Raw genomic sequence first — 18,453 nt, forward strand, 5'->3', positions numbered from 1 at the left:
GAACCAGAGGAAGGAAGAGGCTGTTAGAGAAAGCCAGATGGTAGACATAATTAGCAGTTGGGTGACAGCTGGCCTGTTGTCAGTCTGGTGATGAGGGGTGGTAGACCAGCAATACACAAGACCATCCTCAGGAATTGTGCAATTTTGCTGAAGACTTTAGACACTTTCATGAGAAAAGAGAGAAGTACTTAGAAGTAGCATAATACCCATACAAATTAAGCAGATGGAGCACTCATACATATTGAGAAAATGTTGGTTAAAGAAATATCCAGAGTAGGATGTGGCTTATGAAGACAGGTTTCCAGGGTGAGAGTGGAGTGTGTAGAGAAGCATTTGGCTTGGTTTGTGATCATTCCTTTACTACCTGAGGCTGTGAGAAAAGGGACATATAGGTAAGCATGTTTCCTTTAAAACAACTTTCCTTCCCTTTTCCCTTCTATGGCAATCAGTAGGGCCTCACCCCTGAGCCCTGGTGTCAGAAGAGAAGCGAGCTCAAATAATCACACATCATCTGTGCATAGAGATGTGTTGTGATGACTAAATCCATGGATATCTTTGGGACTTTCTCATTTCACATAATCTTGTGCATTTGCCCCATAGATTAGTGAGATGGTTCAGAAATTCCACTACTTGGACAACCTAACTATATTTCTAAACTATATTAATTTTTCTCAAAAGGATCACAAAAATGCACTAACATCACATGCCCCACATTTTGGTTTGGAAATCACACTGCATCTCCTGAGTTCTGTAGCATTTTGCATCTGAATAAAATGTAAAACCTCTTCTGCTAGAATGCATATGAAAGATGTCCAATGTCCTAATGGTAGAAGCCTACACATGTTCTTTTATGAGCTTCTGTCTCTTAAGGGAACATAAAATTAAATCATTTTAGATTAGTAGTAATAGAACTTTAACATCTGTTCCTTCCTGTGTCAAAATGTCCACAGTGTAGAATTACTTAATAGGAGCTGAAGGAATGTGTATGTCAACTACTCAGAGATGCCAGCAATTAAGGGAAATTATTTCAAATCAGAAATTGTAATTTATATGCAGTAGACTCAGAAATGTAAGTATGTAAAACCTTTTCTGTGACATTCATATATGAATTTTTAAGGTAATTTCTCATTAAAAATTGATTAATATCATTGGGGTTTACTGTTAGAAGTTTTAGTTTATTTTCAATGCTTGATACCTATACAGCAATTGTATTTTTATGTGATGTGCAAATGTATATGGGAAAGTTCTAATTTAAAAAGGATACCAGGGGCACCTGGGTGGCCTAGTCAGTTAAGTGTCCAAGTCTTGATTTCAGTTCAGGTCATGATCTCATGGTTCGTGAGTTGGAGCTGCAAGTTCAGGCTCCTCTCTCTTTGCTTGCCTTCCTCCCTCCTTCCCTCTTTCTTTCTCTCAAAATAAAGTAAAAAAAAAAAAAAAAAAAAAAAAGGATACCATTGGTAACACTGTTTTTTGTCTTTTTTCTTAATGGAAGCATAATTCCTGAGGTCTAAATATTCAACTTAAAAACTTTTACAGTCAAACTTGTGGGTATGTGGAAGTTAACTTTATATTTAAAAAGTTGACTTATTAAAATATGATTATGGAATTGTGAGATTGATTGTCATGGTGGCTTATAAAAACTTTTTCTTACTACTTTACAGTTACCTCTCATATATGTAGAATCTCATTTCATCATCATTAAAAATTTTAATATCACTTGTTTCTTTTTTTTTTTTTTTTTTTGGGACAGACAGAGACAGAGCATGAACGGGGGAGGGTCAGAGAGAGAGGGAGACACAGAATCGGAAACAGGCTCCAGGCTCCGAGCCATCAGCCCAGAGCCTGACGCGGGGCTCGAACTCACGGACCGCGAGATCGTGACCTGGCTGAAGTCGGACGCTTAACCGACTGCGCCACCCAGGCGCCCCTCACTTGTTTCTTTAATGTCCTCCAAGCACTCAAAAAAATTTCTAAAGTTGTTGCTTATCAATTTCTTAAAAATTCATGGATACTTACATTCTCATGGTATTTTGTCATGTGCTTTATGCTCCTCTTTAATTCTCTTTACCCTATTGACTTGTTCTCTTGCTGATTCACAGTCAACATTTTTATTTTGTGTTAGTAAATTTATATTGAGTTTTTTTTTATCCATTCCTTTTTAAACAAGGTCTTCTAGATTTTTTTCTGAGTGACCATCGTGCCTACTCACTTTAGCCCCTATATATTTAGACTCCTGCCTTAAAATATTAGTGAGAGAACAGAGACTTGGTTCCCATAGTGCCCTTAGGCTTGGCTGATGACAAAGACAGGTATGGCTTTGGGGAACCAAATGGTAATCTGGACGCTTGGCCTTCCATATGCCCAAGGTAGGAAGAGGAAACTTAGTGAAGGAATCTGGTTGGAACAATTAGGGAGCCTTTGAAATTGGATGGGCTAACAGGAGAGAGCAACCAGATGGAAAAAAATTGCCCTGACTTAGAAGGTAATCTCTCAGGTTTTGATAAAACAGCAACTACTGAAGGCCTTTTCTAGGTGTTGTCCCTACTGTCTGTAATTAGCTAAAATGTCTCTCCAGTCTCTAGGACTACATGTTCTCCTGAATTCCTGGGACACTCTTCCACAAATCCATAAACCACTTCTCTCCTTTTTGATCTGTTTCTTACTTTGTTGGTGTTTGACTTTGATGTGACCTTGACCACCTGTCTGGGAACCTCCATTTGTATTTAGCCCCTTGTGTCTTGAATTGGTTCTGTGCCACCTACACAAGAGCCTGTGTGCTCAGGGAGCATAAGAAGTTGTTCTTTTCCCATTTTCCCACCACTCCTTTTTCCTTCCCTGGAACTTTTGAATAGTTTAAAGTAGCAACGTTTTCATGACATAGCCATTAGCTGGAACAAAGCATTTTGTGGATAAAATATAATACTAGCAATTTTTCCTGAATTAATAGAAAAAAAATAAAGTTAGAGAGAATTTTCAGTTTTTCTCTATCACTATTAAAAATAAACTTTGTGCCTTTTTATGCTACTCTGGTTATAGTTTAGTATAAAGTGGCTTTGGATATAGCACAAAATAATACATGATCAGTTATTTTAAGTTTGCCATTTCATTGTTTCATTATGTTCCTCTAAACATATCTTGACTTTTTAGGGTTCCACCCCAAGCATAGCTTCTTGAGTCTGTTGAGACTAATCTGTATATATTTTCTGATGGCCTCAGTGTGTCCAATTAGTCCCATTAGCAAGGGATCACCAAGGTAGCTGGTTATAAACATCCATCTAACAATTCTCATTTTCAAGGACACTGGTACCTGTCCCAAGGTGGGGTGTGACGGGGTGCTGCCTTTTTGTTCACTTTTGGCCAGTTTGGTGTGGATTTTTCCAGGACTATTTAGACTTAGACCCATAGACCTTCATTTCCTGTAAGTGACCCAATGATCATTGTCTCCAAGACTCTATCTTACCGGCTTTCCTTAATTCTCTCAAGCTTTAAGTACCCCTACTTGGAGTTCTCATCAGGGACACCCAGTATATTTTAGGTTTTCCCTCCCAGGTGAGAGGAGTCCTAAGAATGTGGTAAGTGGGGGAGATTTGAGAGGTGGCATCTTAAGGAGATGTTCAGTAGAAAAGCCTAGCAGGCCTTACAAAAATGTGTTGTCGATCTAAGGTGTTTAGGCAGACAGGAAGTGTTTGTGTACAAAGGCAAATGAGATGATTCAGTTGGGTGGAAGGTAGAGCTTTCCTCACTGGTTTCCAAATGTGTGCAAAGGGCTCTTGATAGTCCTTGTGGGGGCCACAGGCTTTGGAGGTCAGGTATCATGTTCATCTTATTAGAATGGTTCCACTTTCATTGGTTTTGTATATTGGAGTGCCATGTAAGATTTCATTTGAAGAAACTTGCTAAAGACAGTTTGCAACTGGCTGGACCAAAGCAATTTTCTGAGGAAGTGAAAGGTTTACTGCAATGACCTGATGTAGGTTTTCTGAGACCCTGTGCAGGAGTATCCAACAGGTTGTGAAGATACTAATCTGCAATAGACAAGAAGTAACCCAAACTTAGAATAGCTCAATCATATTTATAGAAGTCAAACAAGAAGCTCTCCAAACATAAAATCATCTCTACAGTGATCTGTAATCAAATGTTTTGATGCAACATATTGTGTTCATTCTTTATTGCTCAATTGACTGTCGTAATGGGTTGGAAGCAAACATGCTAAACAGATGTGCCTCAGCCTTGCTGTCATGTACGGAGAGTGGCTCACATATGCCTCTTTAAATAATTTCACAAGAGTGGACCCAGGGATCTACTCTGAATTTTAAAAAAAGAGAAAGAAAAAGGAGAGAAAAGCCTAGTGCAAATTACAGCCTTCTCCATTAATAACACATTTATAGATATTTCAAGTAACATATATGCTCTAAAGACAGAAGCAAATAACTTAGGCAAGCAGTATAAATGAATAATTTGGATGTCTCTAAATCTGCTATATAACTTGTGTGACTATACGAGTTTTTATTCCAAATCAAAAAAATAATGGTAAAGGTAAAACAGACCTTTGAATAAAAATTTACAGAACTCTTAAAGTACCTCCATGGATCTCAGTGTTCTACATAACACAAAGGCCACAGATTGAATGCCTCATGAATAAGGACTTCAATGCCTTGTTCTTGTATGATGCTTTATATTCATCTTCTTTAAGATATTATCTTGTACTTATTTTATAAGAAAAATCCAGTTTCTTCACACACCTTTCTCAGAAACAGATAAAGTAGTAAAATGTAAATAAAGGTAATATCAGATTGAAAAACATAACTAGCATACAACTAACAGGGTATATAGATCATTTTCAAACCGTCATGGAACATTCATAAAACTTAAGAAATCCCTCAAAATTTGATATTATGCAGAACAATTTTGCTGACCCAAGATGCAATAAAATTAGAAATCAACAGCAGTAGCTAAACAGCCAACTGTGATGAGACAGGTTAATTTAGAAATTGGCTGGATGGTTGCAAGTACATTGTAGTTTCTCGGTCCTTTTGCATAAGTAAATCCAAGGCACACCCCATTCTATAAACAGCTGCTGACAGAAATGCAAACAGTCCTTTCCAAGACTGCACACTGAATGGGTGGAACAAGGAAAGACTTCCTGAGAATCCATAAGAAGTATATCCGATTAGACCTTGTCAATTGGGTGAGTTTCTTTCCTTTCCTTTTGATTCAGCTATTAAAGAATATGATACTTTTTAGGGAACAATTGAACACATGTTCTAAATATATTACTGTAGAAAGTAGACTTGAGAAGGACCCAAAAGACCTATAACCAGCTGTCTGTAACTTACTGACACCCAATGGGCAAGGCTGAGAATCCTCGTGTCATTGTTTGAGTTGTGCTAAACCATCAGGAAATAGCTTGATTTTCTGAGCCTATTTCAATATTCTTTTTATAATTTTTTATTTAAAAAATCTTTCAAATTGAGGTATAATTGACATTCATTGTATTAGTTTCAGGTATACAGCGTAACTTTTCAATTTTTGCATATGTTGCAAAATGATAACCATGGTATGTCTTGTTACCACCTGTCATATATGGTGATAGAATTTTGTGTGATGAGAACTTTTAAGATTTATTCTCTTAGCAAGTTTCAAATATGCAATACAATGTTATTGACTGTATTTGCCACGCTGTATGTTACATCCCCATAACTTATTTATTTCATAACTAGACATTTGTATCTTTTGACTTCCTTTACCCATTTTACCCTCCTCCACTCCCTGCCTCTGGCAGTCACTGATCTGTATTCATGAGCTTGGGGTGTTTTTTTTCCCCACATATAACTGACATCATGCAGTATTTGTCTTTCTCTGTCTGACTTATTTCACTTAGTATAATATCCTCAAAGTACATTCATCTTGTCACAAATGGCAAGATTTCCTTTTTTGTAGCTGAGTAGTATTCCTTTGTGTGTTATATTTGTGTGTGTGTGTATCGATATCATTTTCTTTATCATTTATCTTTTGACGGATATTTATGTTGTTTCACTATCTTAACTGTTGTAAACAATGCTGCAGTGAACATGGGGTGCATATATCTTTTTGATTTTGTGTTTTTATTTTCTTTTGACAAATACCAGAAGTGGAATTATGGGGTCATATGATTTATTATTAATTTTTTGAGGACGCTGTATATCGTTTTGCTCAGTGGTTGCACCAATTTACATTCCCACGAACAGTGTACGAGGGCTTCCTTTTCTTCCTATCCTCATCAACACTTGCTATGTCTTAACTTTTTGATAATAATCATTCTAAGAGGTATGAGGTGATATCTCATTGTGGTTTTGATTAGCATTTTCTTTGATGATTAGTGATGATGGACATCTTTTCATGTACTTGGTGGTCATCTCAATGTCTTCTTTGGCAAATGTCTATTCAGGTCCTTGGCTCATTTTTAAATCGGATTATTTGTTTTGTTTTGTTTTTTGGTGTTTTGTTGTAGGACTTCTTTATATATTTTGCATATTAATCCCTTAACAGGTATATGATTTGCAAAAGTTTTTTCCCATTTAATATGTTGGCTTTTTATTTTGTTGATAGTTTCCTTAACGGAGCAGCGTTTTTTAAAAGAAGAAAGTTGGTATATGGTAGGAATATTTACAGCTGTTTAAACTCAGGATGGACTTGTATCAGTATGTTGCCTGTTCATTAACATTATGGGAAAACCAAAACTAGCGCAGTACTGAGAAGAATTTATGTTCCTGAAATGGCTCTATTCCCAGGAATAGATGGGGCAAATCTCTTTTCCTTATTGCAAAAGTAGAAGTCCTTGAAGACACAGCAGCACTTGAGCTTACTGAGAGGGTCCAATACCTTGAAGTTAACATGGCAACTCACTGTGTTATAAGGAAACGTGCATTCGTTGACTGGCATTGTTGGTGTAAGGTCAGTTTTTGCACACACAAATTGGTGTTGGGGAAAAGTACCTGAAAATGAGAGACAGGAAAGCCAGAAAGGGGAAAAGAGAGTAGAGAGGTCATGGCACAGGGGTAATTATTAGAAACAGGGCTGTTAGAACCCAACATGGGGGGTGGTTGAGGGTGGATGTTAGACTGTGGAAAAGAAAACCAGTTATGAAGTGATGGAATCCTGTGTGTGTTAATAAGCCACCATGTACCCAAAGAGCATATTCCTGGGGGCTGAGAACAACCAAGCTCTGATGTGGTCAGCAGGGATGAGGATGTGGGGTAGGTAGGACAAAGGAGAAGTGGAACCATATCTGGAACATCTTAGTAACCATTGTAAGCATCTGTGTGCCAAACCAAGGGTTCACTTTAGCCTTTGGAGTAGGGCATGTGGGATGGGAGCTCCCAACATTCACAGTTCCTGCAAGTATGTAGGTCATCACAGAAAAGTTAAAGTATGGTCCCTGTCCTTTAAGAAATCAGTGAAATGTTTTCACTATACTGTAAAAATCACCCTTATAAACAACATTGAAAATAATATCCTAGTGTGTAATTGGCTGGATCTGGAAGGGCAGAGTGGTATTTATTCTGGACACACTTTACCTACACGGTGAATAATACAGAGTGCTCACATTCTCATTTTTTAAAAAAAGGCAATGATAATGGAGCTCTTCACTTCCCCAGTTATTGTCAACTCAGGGATATTTATCTAATTGTTTTTATTATTTGGACAGTGATCCTCAACAGGTCTTCCTTCTTCTAATTCCTAAATTTTTTTCTATCCTAATGTTTTCCTTGGAATGAAAGAAGCATCATTGCTACTTCACAAATTAAAGTTGTTTGCTCCTTGATTTGGCGTGTTTCTCCTGACAGATTAACACCTTTGCTGTGTTGCAGTACATGAAAAACTTGCAGCAGGTGAGAGGCGAGAGAGCCAGGCTGTGCTGGTCAAAGGCCTCACCACACATGTCCCATGTTCTGGGAGGACAAGTATTGGGAGAAGCACCACTGACTCCATTTCTAGGTGAAAAATGTAAAGGTATTGTGTGTTTTGTGACCTTGGAAATGCATATTCCAATATCAACTCCTGCAAGTCTACGTGATTTTTTTTATCCTTGCAGTCCTGGCTGGGGTAGCAGTACTGTCATTCGTAGTATTTCTGCCTCTGAGTCCAAGCCCAGAATTTGGTGGCACTCCGACACAGCCAAATGCCATCATTTAGCCTGCGACAGCAGAATTCCTTCTGACAGCCAGTTGACTTGCAGATAGCCCACCTTCCAAGTAGCTGAAGTCACTCCTCCTTTTCTATTTTTGGAAAACATTTTCACTCCATTCTTGGAGAGTTTTATAAAGTTTTCAGTGTCATTCTTAAGGTGTTGTGGAAAAAGTACCAGGCTTAAAGTTGTAAGATCATTGTTCAAGCTTTAATCTGTTGTAATCATACGAGAGCTGTGACCTACTGATAGCTATTAGGCATTTTGCTACTTATTTTACACAGGTAGGTGGTGGCATCCTGTTGTTTGAATATAGGAGACCCTGACTCCAGTGTTTGTTAACATCATCTTCTATGTGCTTTTAAAAAGCAGCCTCTGTGTCAGAGTAGACTTTACAGATTTTTCACTTCTCTCAGAGTCTTAATTTCCAGCTTCATGGTGTCATTAAGAAGCACATTTAGCCATGGGTTGGACATTGCAGTGACATATGGTTGTGTCCATTATGGGGCTGCTTTCACATTGTTTGAGATATTACTCAGCAAACCAAACAGCCACTCCTATTGCCATAGTATGGCCTATATTTTACAAACGACCTATTCTACAGTGTGCCCTTTCCTTGTTACCTTGTATCTCTATAAAACAAGAATTACTTATCACAAACTATAAGTAATATAACACCCAGTATTTACTTTCCATAAATTCCTACAAACACTCATATTTTGATCCTAAAAGAGATTCAAGCAATAAACTCTTTTAAGTAAATGAATCAATGGTCTCCGTAAATTAAAAAAAAAAAACAAAAAAAAAACCCCAGAATTTCATTTGAATCATTCCACAATGGTCTTCCAGAAGAACACTCTCCACTTTCAAGAATAATTCCAATGTCCCCTTCTTTCCTAATGTGTAGTTGCTTGTATTTGTTTACTGGGTTACGTTGCTCACATACTGAAATGATGGTAACATTTCAGAAATGGGTCAACGCCTGGATTGAGACTGTTTATTCTTTATTTACCCTAATACTTCTCTTTAATACTCATAAAGAATTTGCAAATATCTAGAGGAAGATTTTACAAATGAGGAAATGTTTGGATGTCCTGCAAGTTTTTGGAAATGTATATTTAATCTCATGGTATTTGCAGATCACTTTATTTTTTCTTTGGATAACTTGCTATGCCGGAATAGTACCATCTGCTATAAGTCAGTCTTTTCACTTTGTTTAAATGAGGAGAATGGAATATTCCTATGTAGCAGGTGCATCTATAAATATTAAGCCAAATGATATGCAAATTTAGATTTTTAGCCAGGGACATCTCCCGTTACTGTTAAGGATGGATCCATGATATTCTACAAAACACTGTATTGATAGGAATGTATGTATGAATCATAGGTGATAGGTGAATATCTAATGCAGTTTATAATATTCTGAATTTAGATAAAATCAAACTCATCCTTCAATAAAGTGTCAAGGAAGAGCTAGATTCCAATTTCCTTCTGTTTTTCAAAGCTGTTAGATTTCTACTTAATTCTCTCTACCAAGATCTTTTCACAAACAAGACCAGCTACTACTCAGGAGGGCAGAAACCTATCTCCTCATACTTAGACAAGGAATTGAGAAGAGGAAGCCTACGTACATGGAAGGCAGAGGCTGTCTTCTCTTGTGGAAATGGAGCAGTACACATGTTGTTTCTGTAGTGAGAGTGGATGTGTTTCATTCCAGGATGTAGGAATTGCAATGGTCTGAGACTGTTGTAGCCAGGGCTTATTTGGTAAACACAAGTTGACCCCACTCATATCTTGGTACATCTTAAAATGCTTTTTCTACCCTGCCTCACTCTGTATGATTTCTCTTTCCTTTTTCTGCTGTTTCTATTATGTTTGTGCTTCAGAATGCCAGGAATGGGTCAACAGTGGTTCCATAAACAAAACAAAATAAGACAAGCCTCCTGATTTTTAACATTAAAATTTAAAAACACTGATAGACTTTATTGTTCTATGCCAGTCATTGGTACGTGAACATTTTTATCTAGATGAATGCTTGGATAAGGGGATATTAATATGTACGACAGAACATGAGGCGATAGAGTTCCCCAAAATGCTGATGTTTTATGCTTTATCAGAAAAATAGTTACATTCATATGCTCCAGTTTCTACGTAGAAATCACTTTGGGCAAGACAAGTGGAATCCATAAGCTCTATAGCAATACTGTAATATTTTATTAACCTAAGAAGTTCAAAATATTTTCCAGTAAAAATTCTGTACATACACCTCGTTTCTCTTTTAAAAGTTTTCTCTTTATTGGCACACCTAGGTGGCTCAGTCAGTTAAGCATCCAACTCTCGATACTGGCTGAGGTTGTGATCTTGTGGTTGTGAGATGGAGCCCTGTGTCAGGCTCCATGCAGAGCATGGAGCCTGCCTGGGATTTTCTCTCTTTCTGTTGCCCTCTTTCCGTCCCTCCCCCCTCTTTCAAAATAAGTATATATTTTTTTAAGTTTTCTCTTTATTCTCTATTGAGCTTCACATTTTTCTTCGTTTTGCATCTTTATATGCATGCCACACATGTGGCTTGTGCACATATCGGCAGGGAAACAGTACTATGGGGATATGAATTTTGATGTCATATTGTGTTATGTTTAGAAAGGAAGATTAAAATATTCACGAAGATTGGCTTTTTTGAAAAACCATAGAGGTGGGTATAGTCATTAGAAGAATATACCTTAGGATGTATCTAAAAGTGTAACATTTCCATGGTGAGTATTGGCTCTCCATTGTGCTCAGGCACCAAGCACAGAAAAGGCAGTCAATAAATATTTGATGAATGAAAGAGAGAGTGAATGAGTCAGAAGTATCCTTACAGAGAACTTAAGGCAGCACTACAGAAAATAATCTTGATTTGAGAGAAGAGTACTAAGCTCAAGACCAAACAAGTTTGTAAGGAAATGAAAAACTTCATGATTTTTATGCTCTTTCCACTTTGAAACCACAAGGAAGAAAGACCTAAAGAAAGGATTTACAGGAGATGGTACAAATATCAAGATACTTAATTGCTTGGATTTACTATGACCAATAAGAGGCAGACAAGCCCTCAGTTTCTGACTTCTCTTCTTGGGGGAACCAATCAGAAGGAAGGGCTTTGTGACAGAGACGCAGAAGTACAGGCCTTTTGTCCCAACTTCTCTGAGTCTAAGCCTTGGTTATAAAGCAATTCATCTCTGTAAGAGCTGGCACCACAGAAGACTTTGGTTCCTGAATCAAAGCCACTATAACTGAGGTTCCTGGCTTTTAAGGAAGGAAAGGAATACAGAGAGAACAAAAATCATGATATGTTAGAAAAGGATACAGTGCTAGAATTTAGACTAGGGATCTAGCTCAGTCCCACATCTAACCTGCTGGTTGATTTTATATTATTCACTTGTCTTTTCTGAGCTTCATTCAGTTTCCTCTTGTGGAAATTAAAATATTCAACTGACGAACACTCCAGCTCTGAAACTGCCAAAAATCACATAGATAAAACTTAGTGTTAGTTTGGAATGCCAAGATAGATTTTGTGATGGATGAAGACCTCATAAGTGATTGTACCTAAATTGAATGTTTCCTATGATTTTTCTAAAGGTTCGGGTACTGGGTTAAATAAGAATAGATTGTAAAATGACATGCCTTGCTGAAAACTTGATGAGACTATTTGGAATAGAATTGCTAAAGACAAGTTTCAATTATTGAACTCTTAACACAGACCAAGCAATATGCTAAAAGCTTTCTGTAGATAATGTCACTTAATAGCCATTATTATCTCCACTTTATGGTTGGAAGAATGGAGGTTTAAAGAGCAAGGAGTCTCACACAAAGAGTCAAAATTTGAACCCAAGCCTACTTCCCCTCATATTAAGAAAATATCACTCTTTATGTATTATAACTCTTATACAGACCATTGAGTTTTCTTTAAGGATAATGACCTGATAAAATCATGTATGTCTAGTACTGTTTGTGGCACATGGTGATTATTCAACTAATATTATCCTTCCCTCTTTTTTTTTTTTACTTTCTATACTAAATATGGGTGATAGAGGGAAAATTTGGCTTTCAAGAAATGGCTGACCTATCTGGAATAGTTTTAGAATGATTCTGCCAAATGATAGGAGATCCTAAGGTTGGAGTCTATGATTGACTTTAATAGGAAGCTTTATGGAGAATTTGGGTAAGGTTGTGTGTGTGGTGGGGGGCAGGGAGAGAGGGAGAGAAATGGATCTAATTCCTTTGCTCTTAACTAAAACCACTCTCCTATCTTATTCCCTGAAAAACAATTAAAGTATGTTTTCTTTTTTAAATAAGGAAGAAGACCATTGACTTTCTCTCAGAAGGCAATTATCACCACTTAGTGAATGTTGAGGAAGTGGGTGTTTCTTGCTTTCTATTGTTAATCTGATGAGAGTGAGGGTGGAGAGCCCTGTGAAAAAATATTTGTGTAGGGAGGAGAGGTAGAAGTGAACTGAGTAAGAAAGTCTTTTGCAAGTCCCAAATTAGGGTCATTCTTGACTTTTTAGAAGACACTTCCTTGAGGTATTTCAGATTCTACTTCCTGAAGGAGATCTAGAGTTTAAAGAAGTGAAATTTTTGGGTTCAAGTGTTCTTCATACATAGATCCTTGTTTTCTTTTTCATTAATTTTTAGGGACATAGTTCTTTCTTACAGTTCTAAGAAAGGAATATTGCCTGCATATTGACTGTTGGAAGTTAGATTGCGATATGATGACGCTAATAGGAGTTAATACTAATACAGGATTTACTCTGTGCCAGACATTGTTCTAAACTCTTCATGTACACATTAGCTCAGTCCCCACAATAACCCTCTGAGATAGGTTTACTGCTTCATCAAATCTAAAATGTGTTGATGGTGCATTTGTGATGTTGCTAGAAGATGCTAATGAAAGGTTTTCACACAATTATCTCCAGTACCACCTCATTTAGTAACAATCGCAAGATGTCGTGGGTTGTAAGACTGTAAAATGTAAGATGCACCCCAATTATAAAGAAATTGAAATAAGAAAGCATATGCATGATAGAATTAATAAAATAAAAATTAATTTAAAAAAATCATTCCTAATTTTAAAGCTGCAGAGCCTGAGGCAAAGGGGTTAAATTTTCTAAAGTGAAATGACTGGATTCACATCCAGGTAGTTTGGTTCTAGATTCCATGCTCTTAACCTCTACTTTTTCCTATCTCTCAACAATGTGCTGTAATTTAGCCCATGTTAGCATGTAGATAGACTGCCCAAGGCCCACTTACTCATCTTCTCATTGGGACATCCATGACAGAATGGCACTGAGATCCTTCTGAGGGAAGAAGTGTGTGTAGTATGTACCACCTGCCTTTAGGGCTGTGATAAAGATTATAAAATACTTAGTGTGTGGGCTTCCAACCCATTTTTAGCAAGAGCAATTCAATTGGAAAGAGCTTTCATGAACTGGCTTCTGAAGCATCCGTAGTTTGGAATACTGACTGCAAATAGTTTGCACAAAATGTTGTTGGGGTGTTCCAAATGTAAAAATCTGCACTGTATGTTTTCAGCTGAAACTTAATGTTAAGTTTTCTTCATCTGGTGGTAATAAGCATTGGTGAAACACACACATGTGTGTTTGTGCTTGTAGTTTGCTAAGCACTAGAATTATCTTCTGCTGAAAGATGGAATGGTTCCATTAATTCTAGGCTTTAACTAAATAACTGCAAACTCAGAGAAGAATCTTGTTACCATCAATATACCCTGCCCAAACCCTGAAAAATCTGTTACCAGTTTGAAGGTCTGCCTCTTTTCCTGAGTCCTTTTATTTCCTTGCAGCTTCCTTCCTTTTTAGAATTCTGGTCTCTGTTAACCCAGACTAGCCTAGTCATTGTGACCAATTTAGGGCACACTTTACATAGTCTCCAAATTTGATGAAGGTTTTCCTCAACTTGAAATCTCTATTTTATTGTTGGATCATGGATCACTGTTTTGCTGCTAGGTCCCTTAGATAAAATGAAGGGTGAGTTCTCAACCAAGGAAGACTCTGGCACTCATCACACCTCTTCCTATTGTTTATCGTATTCTCTGCCATTGTGCCAGTACTCCTTTCTCCCAACCTGTTCTCTATTCTCCAACACATACAATTGAGGTAATTATAAGTAAAAATTTAAGTTTGTTGGTTCAGTGTAAGTGTAAAGCACCAAACCATTGCTTTTTGTGCTTCTGTTTATCATTTTACATTTCTAGCCTTAAACTGTTTGAACATCTGATAAATCAACTTGGACTAGTTTGAGCCAGTTTTTAATCCATCTAAGACCATAAAAAACATATTATAGGGGCGCCTGGGTGGCGCAGTCGGTTGAGCGTCCGACTTCAGCCAGGTCACGATCTCGCGGTCCGTGAGTTCGAGCCCCGCGTCGGGCTCTGGGCTGATGGCTCGGAGCCTGGAGCCTGTTTCCGATTCTGTGTCTCCCTCTCTCTCTGTCCCTCCCCCGTTCATGCTCTGTCTCTCTCTGTCCCAAAAATAAAGAAATAAACGTTGAAAAAAAAAATTAAAAAAAAAAACATATTATAGATGACATGAACTAATTTACAAGAAGTTTGATAAAATTAGAGCAAGTATGACTTAGTTGGAGAGATTTAACTGATTAGCACTAACTTGATTCAGTAAAATACACTCTGAAACAATCAAACCTAATGTGAACCAGTCAGAACATACTTGTCCAGCTCAGAACTTACAGAGCTAGGTAAAACTAGTTTGAAGCAGTGTGAGCCATTCAAACCAGACCCAAGTAATGTTCACTAGATATACCTAATTTTAGCCAAAGTGGCTTTAGGTCAGTAAAAAGGTGGACTCTGAACTCAACTCTTTGATTCTGAACTAGAATGAAGCATTCATATTTTTTTAGAACAAGTATGAGCTTATTAGAATGGGTTGCAATGTCTGATACAGATTTGAACCTGTTTTTAAGCTGGTCATAACTCTTTTGCAATAGACATATCAATTTACAATGAGTTGAAAATGTTTTAAACCAGCCAAAAAAGATCAGAATTAGTTTGAAAGTGATCTATGTTGTGAACTAGATCTAAGTGATCTAGTTCAGCAAATGACTCTGAACCAGTCAGAAATACTTTGTGCTAGAAATATGTCTTGAGCTGATCAGGGGCAATTTCAGAGATTGTTCTTGGTCTTCAGAGCCAATCTGATCTGTCCAGAATGGGGTGAAGAGATGTCTGAATATCTGGCATGTGGGAGACTTGGGATTCAGCCTGGCTCTGCTGGACTTCAGAGGTCATGTGTTTCCTATTGGGCTACCTTATACAATATCGTACCCAGTTGCTGTTAAGCCCAACATGCATTTGTAGAAACTTGATTAACAACAATAAGCTTGGAGATAGAGTGGACTTTGGACTTGGAGTTAGGAGATGTATATACTAGACTGTGCAAATGAGTTAATCTCTATGGGTTCTAATTTTCATCCTTTGGAAAACTGAACCCAGAGAGTGAAAGGTCTGGATCTTTATCTGCCTTGTTAATCTGAAAATAATTACCTAGAGGCATGATCTGAAGAGTGCAAACTATGATTAGTAGTGATGGTGGTTTTTATACCTTTAGTTGTGGTATTTGGTTTGTTAATACCTTCATTTATGATGGCTTGGTTTGTGAATAAACTGTTATGTATTGCTGTCAACATGAATAGAAAACGAAACCCACAAAGAGCATTTGTAGACTTATCTGTGTGACTGTTGTCCCATGATAACTAAACACATTAAATTTTGGTGCAACAGAGGTAGTTTCATCTGTCTTTGAATTCCGTTTAAGTGGATTTAGAGAATTACAGAAGAGTGATGCCATTGATGACAACATTTTCTTCTGTACCTTAAATGATGTAAAAACACAGATATAGAAATGAGCAACCTTTGTTCAAATTAAAAATAAAGAAGTAAGATAGCTGTTATCATTGCAGACTTCGGAGTTGCTTTCTGCTTGGTCATTCATTTTGAGGGGAACCTCTAAAATGATTAAACACTATCTAGACCTGCTTTTCAATTCTTAGCTCTTACTAATGAATCACTGGGAGCCAAATGAGATGCTGTAGTGTGATAAACTATTTGTACCCTATTGGTCATCTTCTGGAGAGGAATTCTGTTATGTACCATTAATACTGGCAACCAACCTGTACATACTGAAGCTATAACATAGGAAGGTCATCATCTGTGAAGTACCATTCTTTATAGTGTGCATATAGAATTATGAATGTTAGTGGAGGCTCTGCCCTTATCAGCTGACCAGCCATATCTGAATATGAGGTCACAGTCTTTGCTAAGGCATGATGAGGAAATAAATTGCAGTGGCTCTTGGGGGTCGGCATTCAGGATTTTTGACCATAAGGTGAGTCATCAAATTGAGGATAGGGTGGGGGAGGCACCCTTGAAAATCAATAAATGTCCTTGCTTAAGCTTTTATGAATCTTATGGATCTATAGAAATAATTCCATAGGAAGCATTGAGAATTGTGGTAAAGTTTCTCAATGTGAGGCTGGGTGAAAGTGGATAATGAGAGGAAAATCAGCACCTAATGTAGGCATTTGATGTGTGTGTATGGGTAAGTATGCATGTTTGAATGGGCAGGTAGAGTGGTCAGTGGTAATGGTATAGCTGATTATTTTTCCGATTTTCAGAACGGTTTATTGGTATCATAAATGCAAAGATAAAAAGAAATAAGCTTTCCCTGGAGGCAGACTACATTTTCAGTTGGACTGGTATTTTGAGTAGTTTGAATCTATTTAGAGAATAAAAACAAATCATGAAGAATGCTGATTGCAAAGGATAAAAATAACCATGTTTAGGTCTTGCTGGTAAAAACAGAATTTTTCTTCTGTAAGGTGGACTTTTGTTTTAGTTACTATTGAAGACCTGAATTGGTAGCATTTCTTGTTCAAATACCAAGGCAAGTACGGGTAGGTGAACCCTTTGTAATGGAACTATGGTCTCTAAACAGTGACTGCCCAAATCTGGAACTCAGTTCCCAAGGGAGAAGTGAATTCTAACAAAGCCCTGACCTAATTGCAATATATAATAACAATAAAATAAAAGAAGCTGCAAGCCAAATTTTACTTGTGAATTTAGCATTGTCTTTGAAGGAATTAACTATAGTGACATTTGAAAATGAATAGGATAAATGAAATTGCCTAGATGTCCACATAAAAAAGAAAAGCCAAGGATCTAGTGCTAGGAGACTCTGAAAAAGAAGGGGGTGGTGGTGGTTAGAATCAATTGCACTCCTAATTTTTATTATTTCTGTAACATTCTCCTTTCTCTTTTCTTTTTAAAATTTTTGTTTTATAGGATCTGTATGTAAGACTGAGTGGTTGGGGGCGCCTAGGTGGCTCAGTCAGTTAAGTGTCTGACTTTGGCTCAGGTCATGATCTTGCAGTTTGTGAGTTTGAGCCCGGCGTCAGGCTCTTGCTGAAAGCTCAGAGTCTGGAGGCTGCTTTGGATTCTGTGTCTCCCTCTCTCCCTGCCCCTCCCCCACTTGTACTCTCTCTCCTCTCAAAAATAAATATTTTAAAAATTAAAAAAAAAAAAGACTTGGTAGTGGTTATCTTGATTTTCATTCTCACTTGGAATTTTTGTCTTGATAGTACTATAATGTGCATGTTAAATTTAAATTAAAATGTTATTTCAGTAGCACCTCATCTAGCAAAATATTAGGTCCTTGGGGGCAGTAATATCTAATCCTCTTCACAGAACCCTTAGGCATATAGGTGTCACATAGTACTTATTGAGCTGGATATTAAAGTAACTCACTTTATTCATGGAAGAGTCTAATATTTCCTAATGGCTTTTTCGTAAATATGCATTTGTTTGTATTTTGCAGGTGAACTACTGAGTTCTTCATTATGTCTGATGGAGATTATGATTACCTCATCAAGTTTTTAGCTTTGGGAGACTCTGGAGTGGGGAAAACCAGTGTACTTTACCAGTACACAGATGGCAAATTTAACTCCAAATTTATCACAACAGTGGGCATTGATTTCAGGGAAAAGAGAGTGGTAAGTTCTATATAAAAATATCTGAGTCAACATTTGCCTTTCTGTTTAGTCTACTTGTTAGGAATTAGAAAGACAAAATTTGGAATATACCAGTAAAGGGTGCATATGAAAATGCATTATGTTCAATCTAGGCAACGTGATTTAGAAGGTTGTGCTGAAAAACACTTAATATAAAACCAAGGAGATAGGCGCCTGGGTGGCTCAGTCAGTTGAGCATCTGGCTCTTGATTTGG

At 37.3% G+C, this 18,453-nt stretch overlaps 1 protein-coding gene across 5 annotated transcripts in view; it reads left to right on the top strand.

Annotated features, from left to right (window-relative positions):
• The window catches only part of RAB27A (RAB27A, member RAS oncogene family), a 77,217-nt gene that overhangs the window by 28,212 nt on the left and 30,552 nt on the right, over positions 1-18,453 (top strand). For 3 of the 5 annotated variants that reach the window (XM_058737672.1, XM_058737676.1, XM_058737673.1), the window contains one exon: positions 18,046-18,220. In XM_058737672.1, coding sequence (XP_058593655.1) covers positions 18,068-18,220 — 153 coding nt within the window. In that variant the 5' untranslated portion in view covers positions 18,046-18,067. Of the gene's footprint in view, positions 1-5,074; positions 5,189-7,850; positions 7,993-18,045; positions 18,221-18,453 lie in introns of those variants that run through there. The other 2 variants (XM_058737677.1, XM_058737674.1) reach the window with 2 other exon arrangements.

This window comes from Neofelis nebulosa, chromosome 7, assembly GCF_028018385.1.
Source record: "Neofelis nebulosa isolate mNeoNeb1 chromosome 7, mNeoNeb1.pri, whole genome shotgun sequence".
NCBI classification, from domain to species: Eukaryota; Metazoa; Chordata; class Mammalia; order Carnivora; family Felidae; genus Neofelis; species Neofelis nebulosa.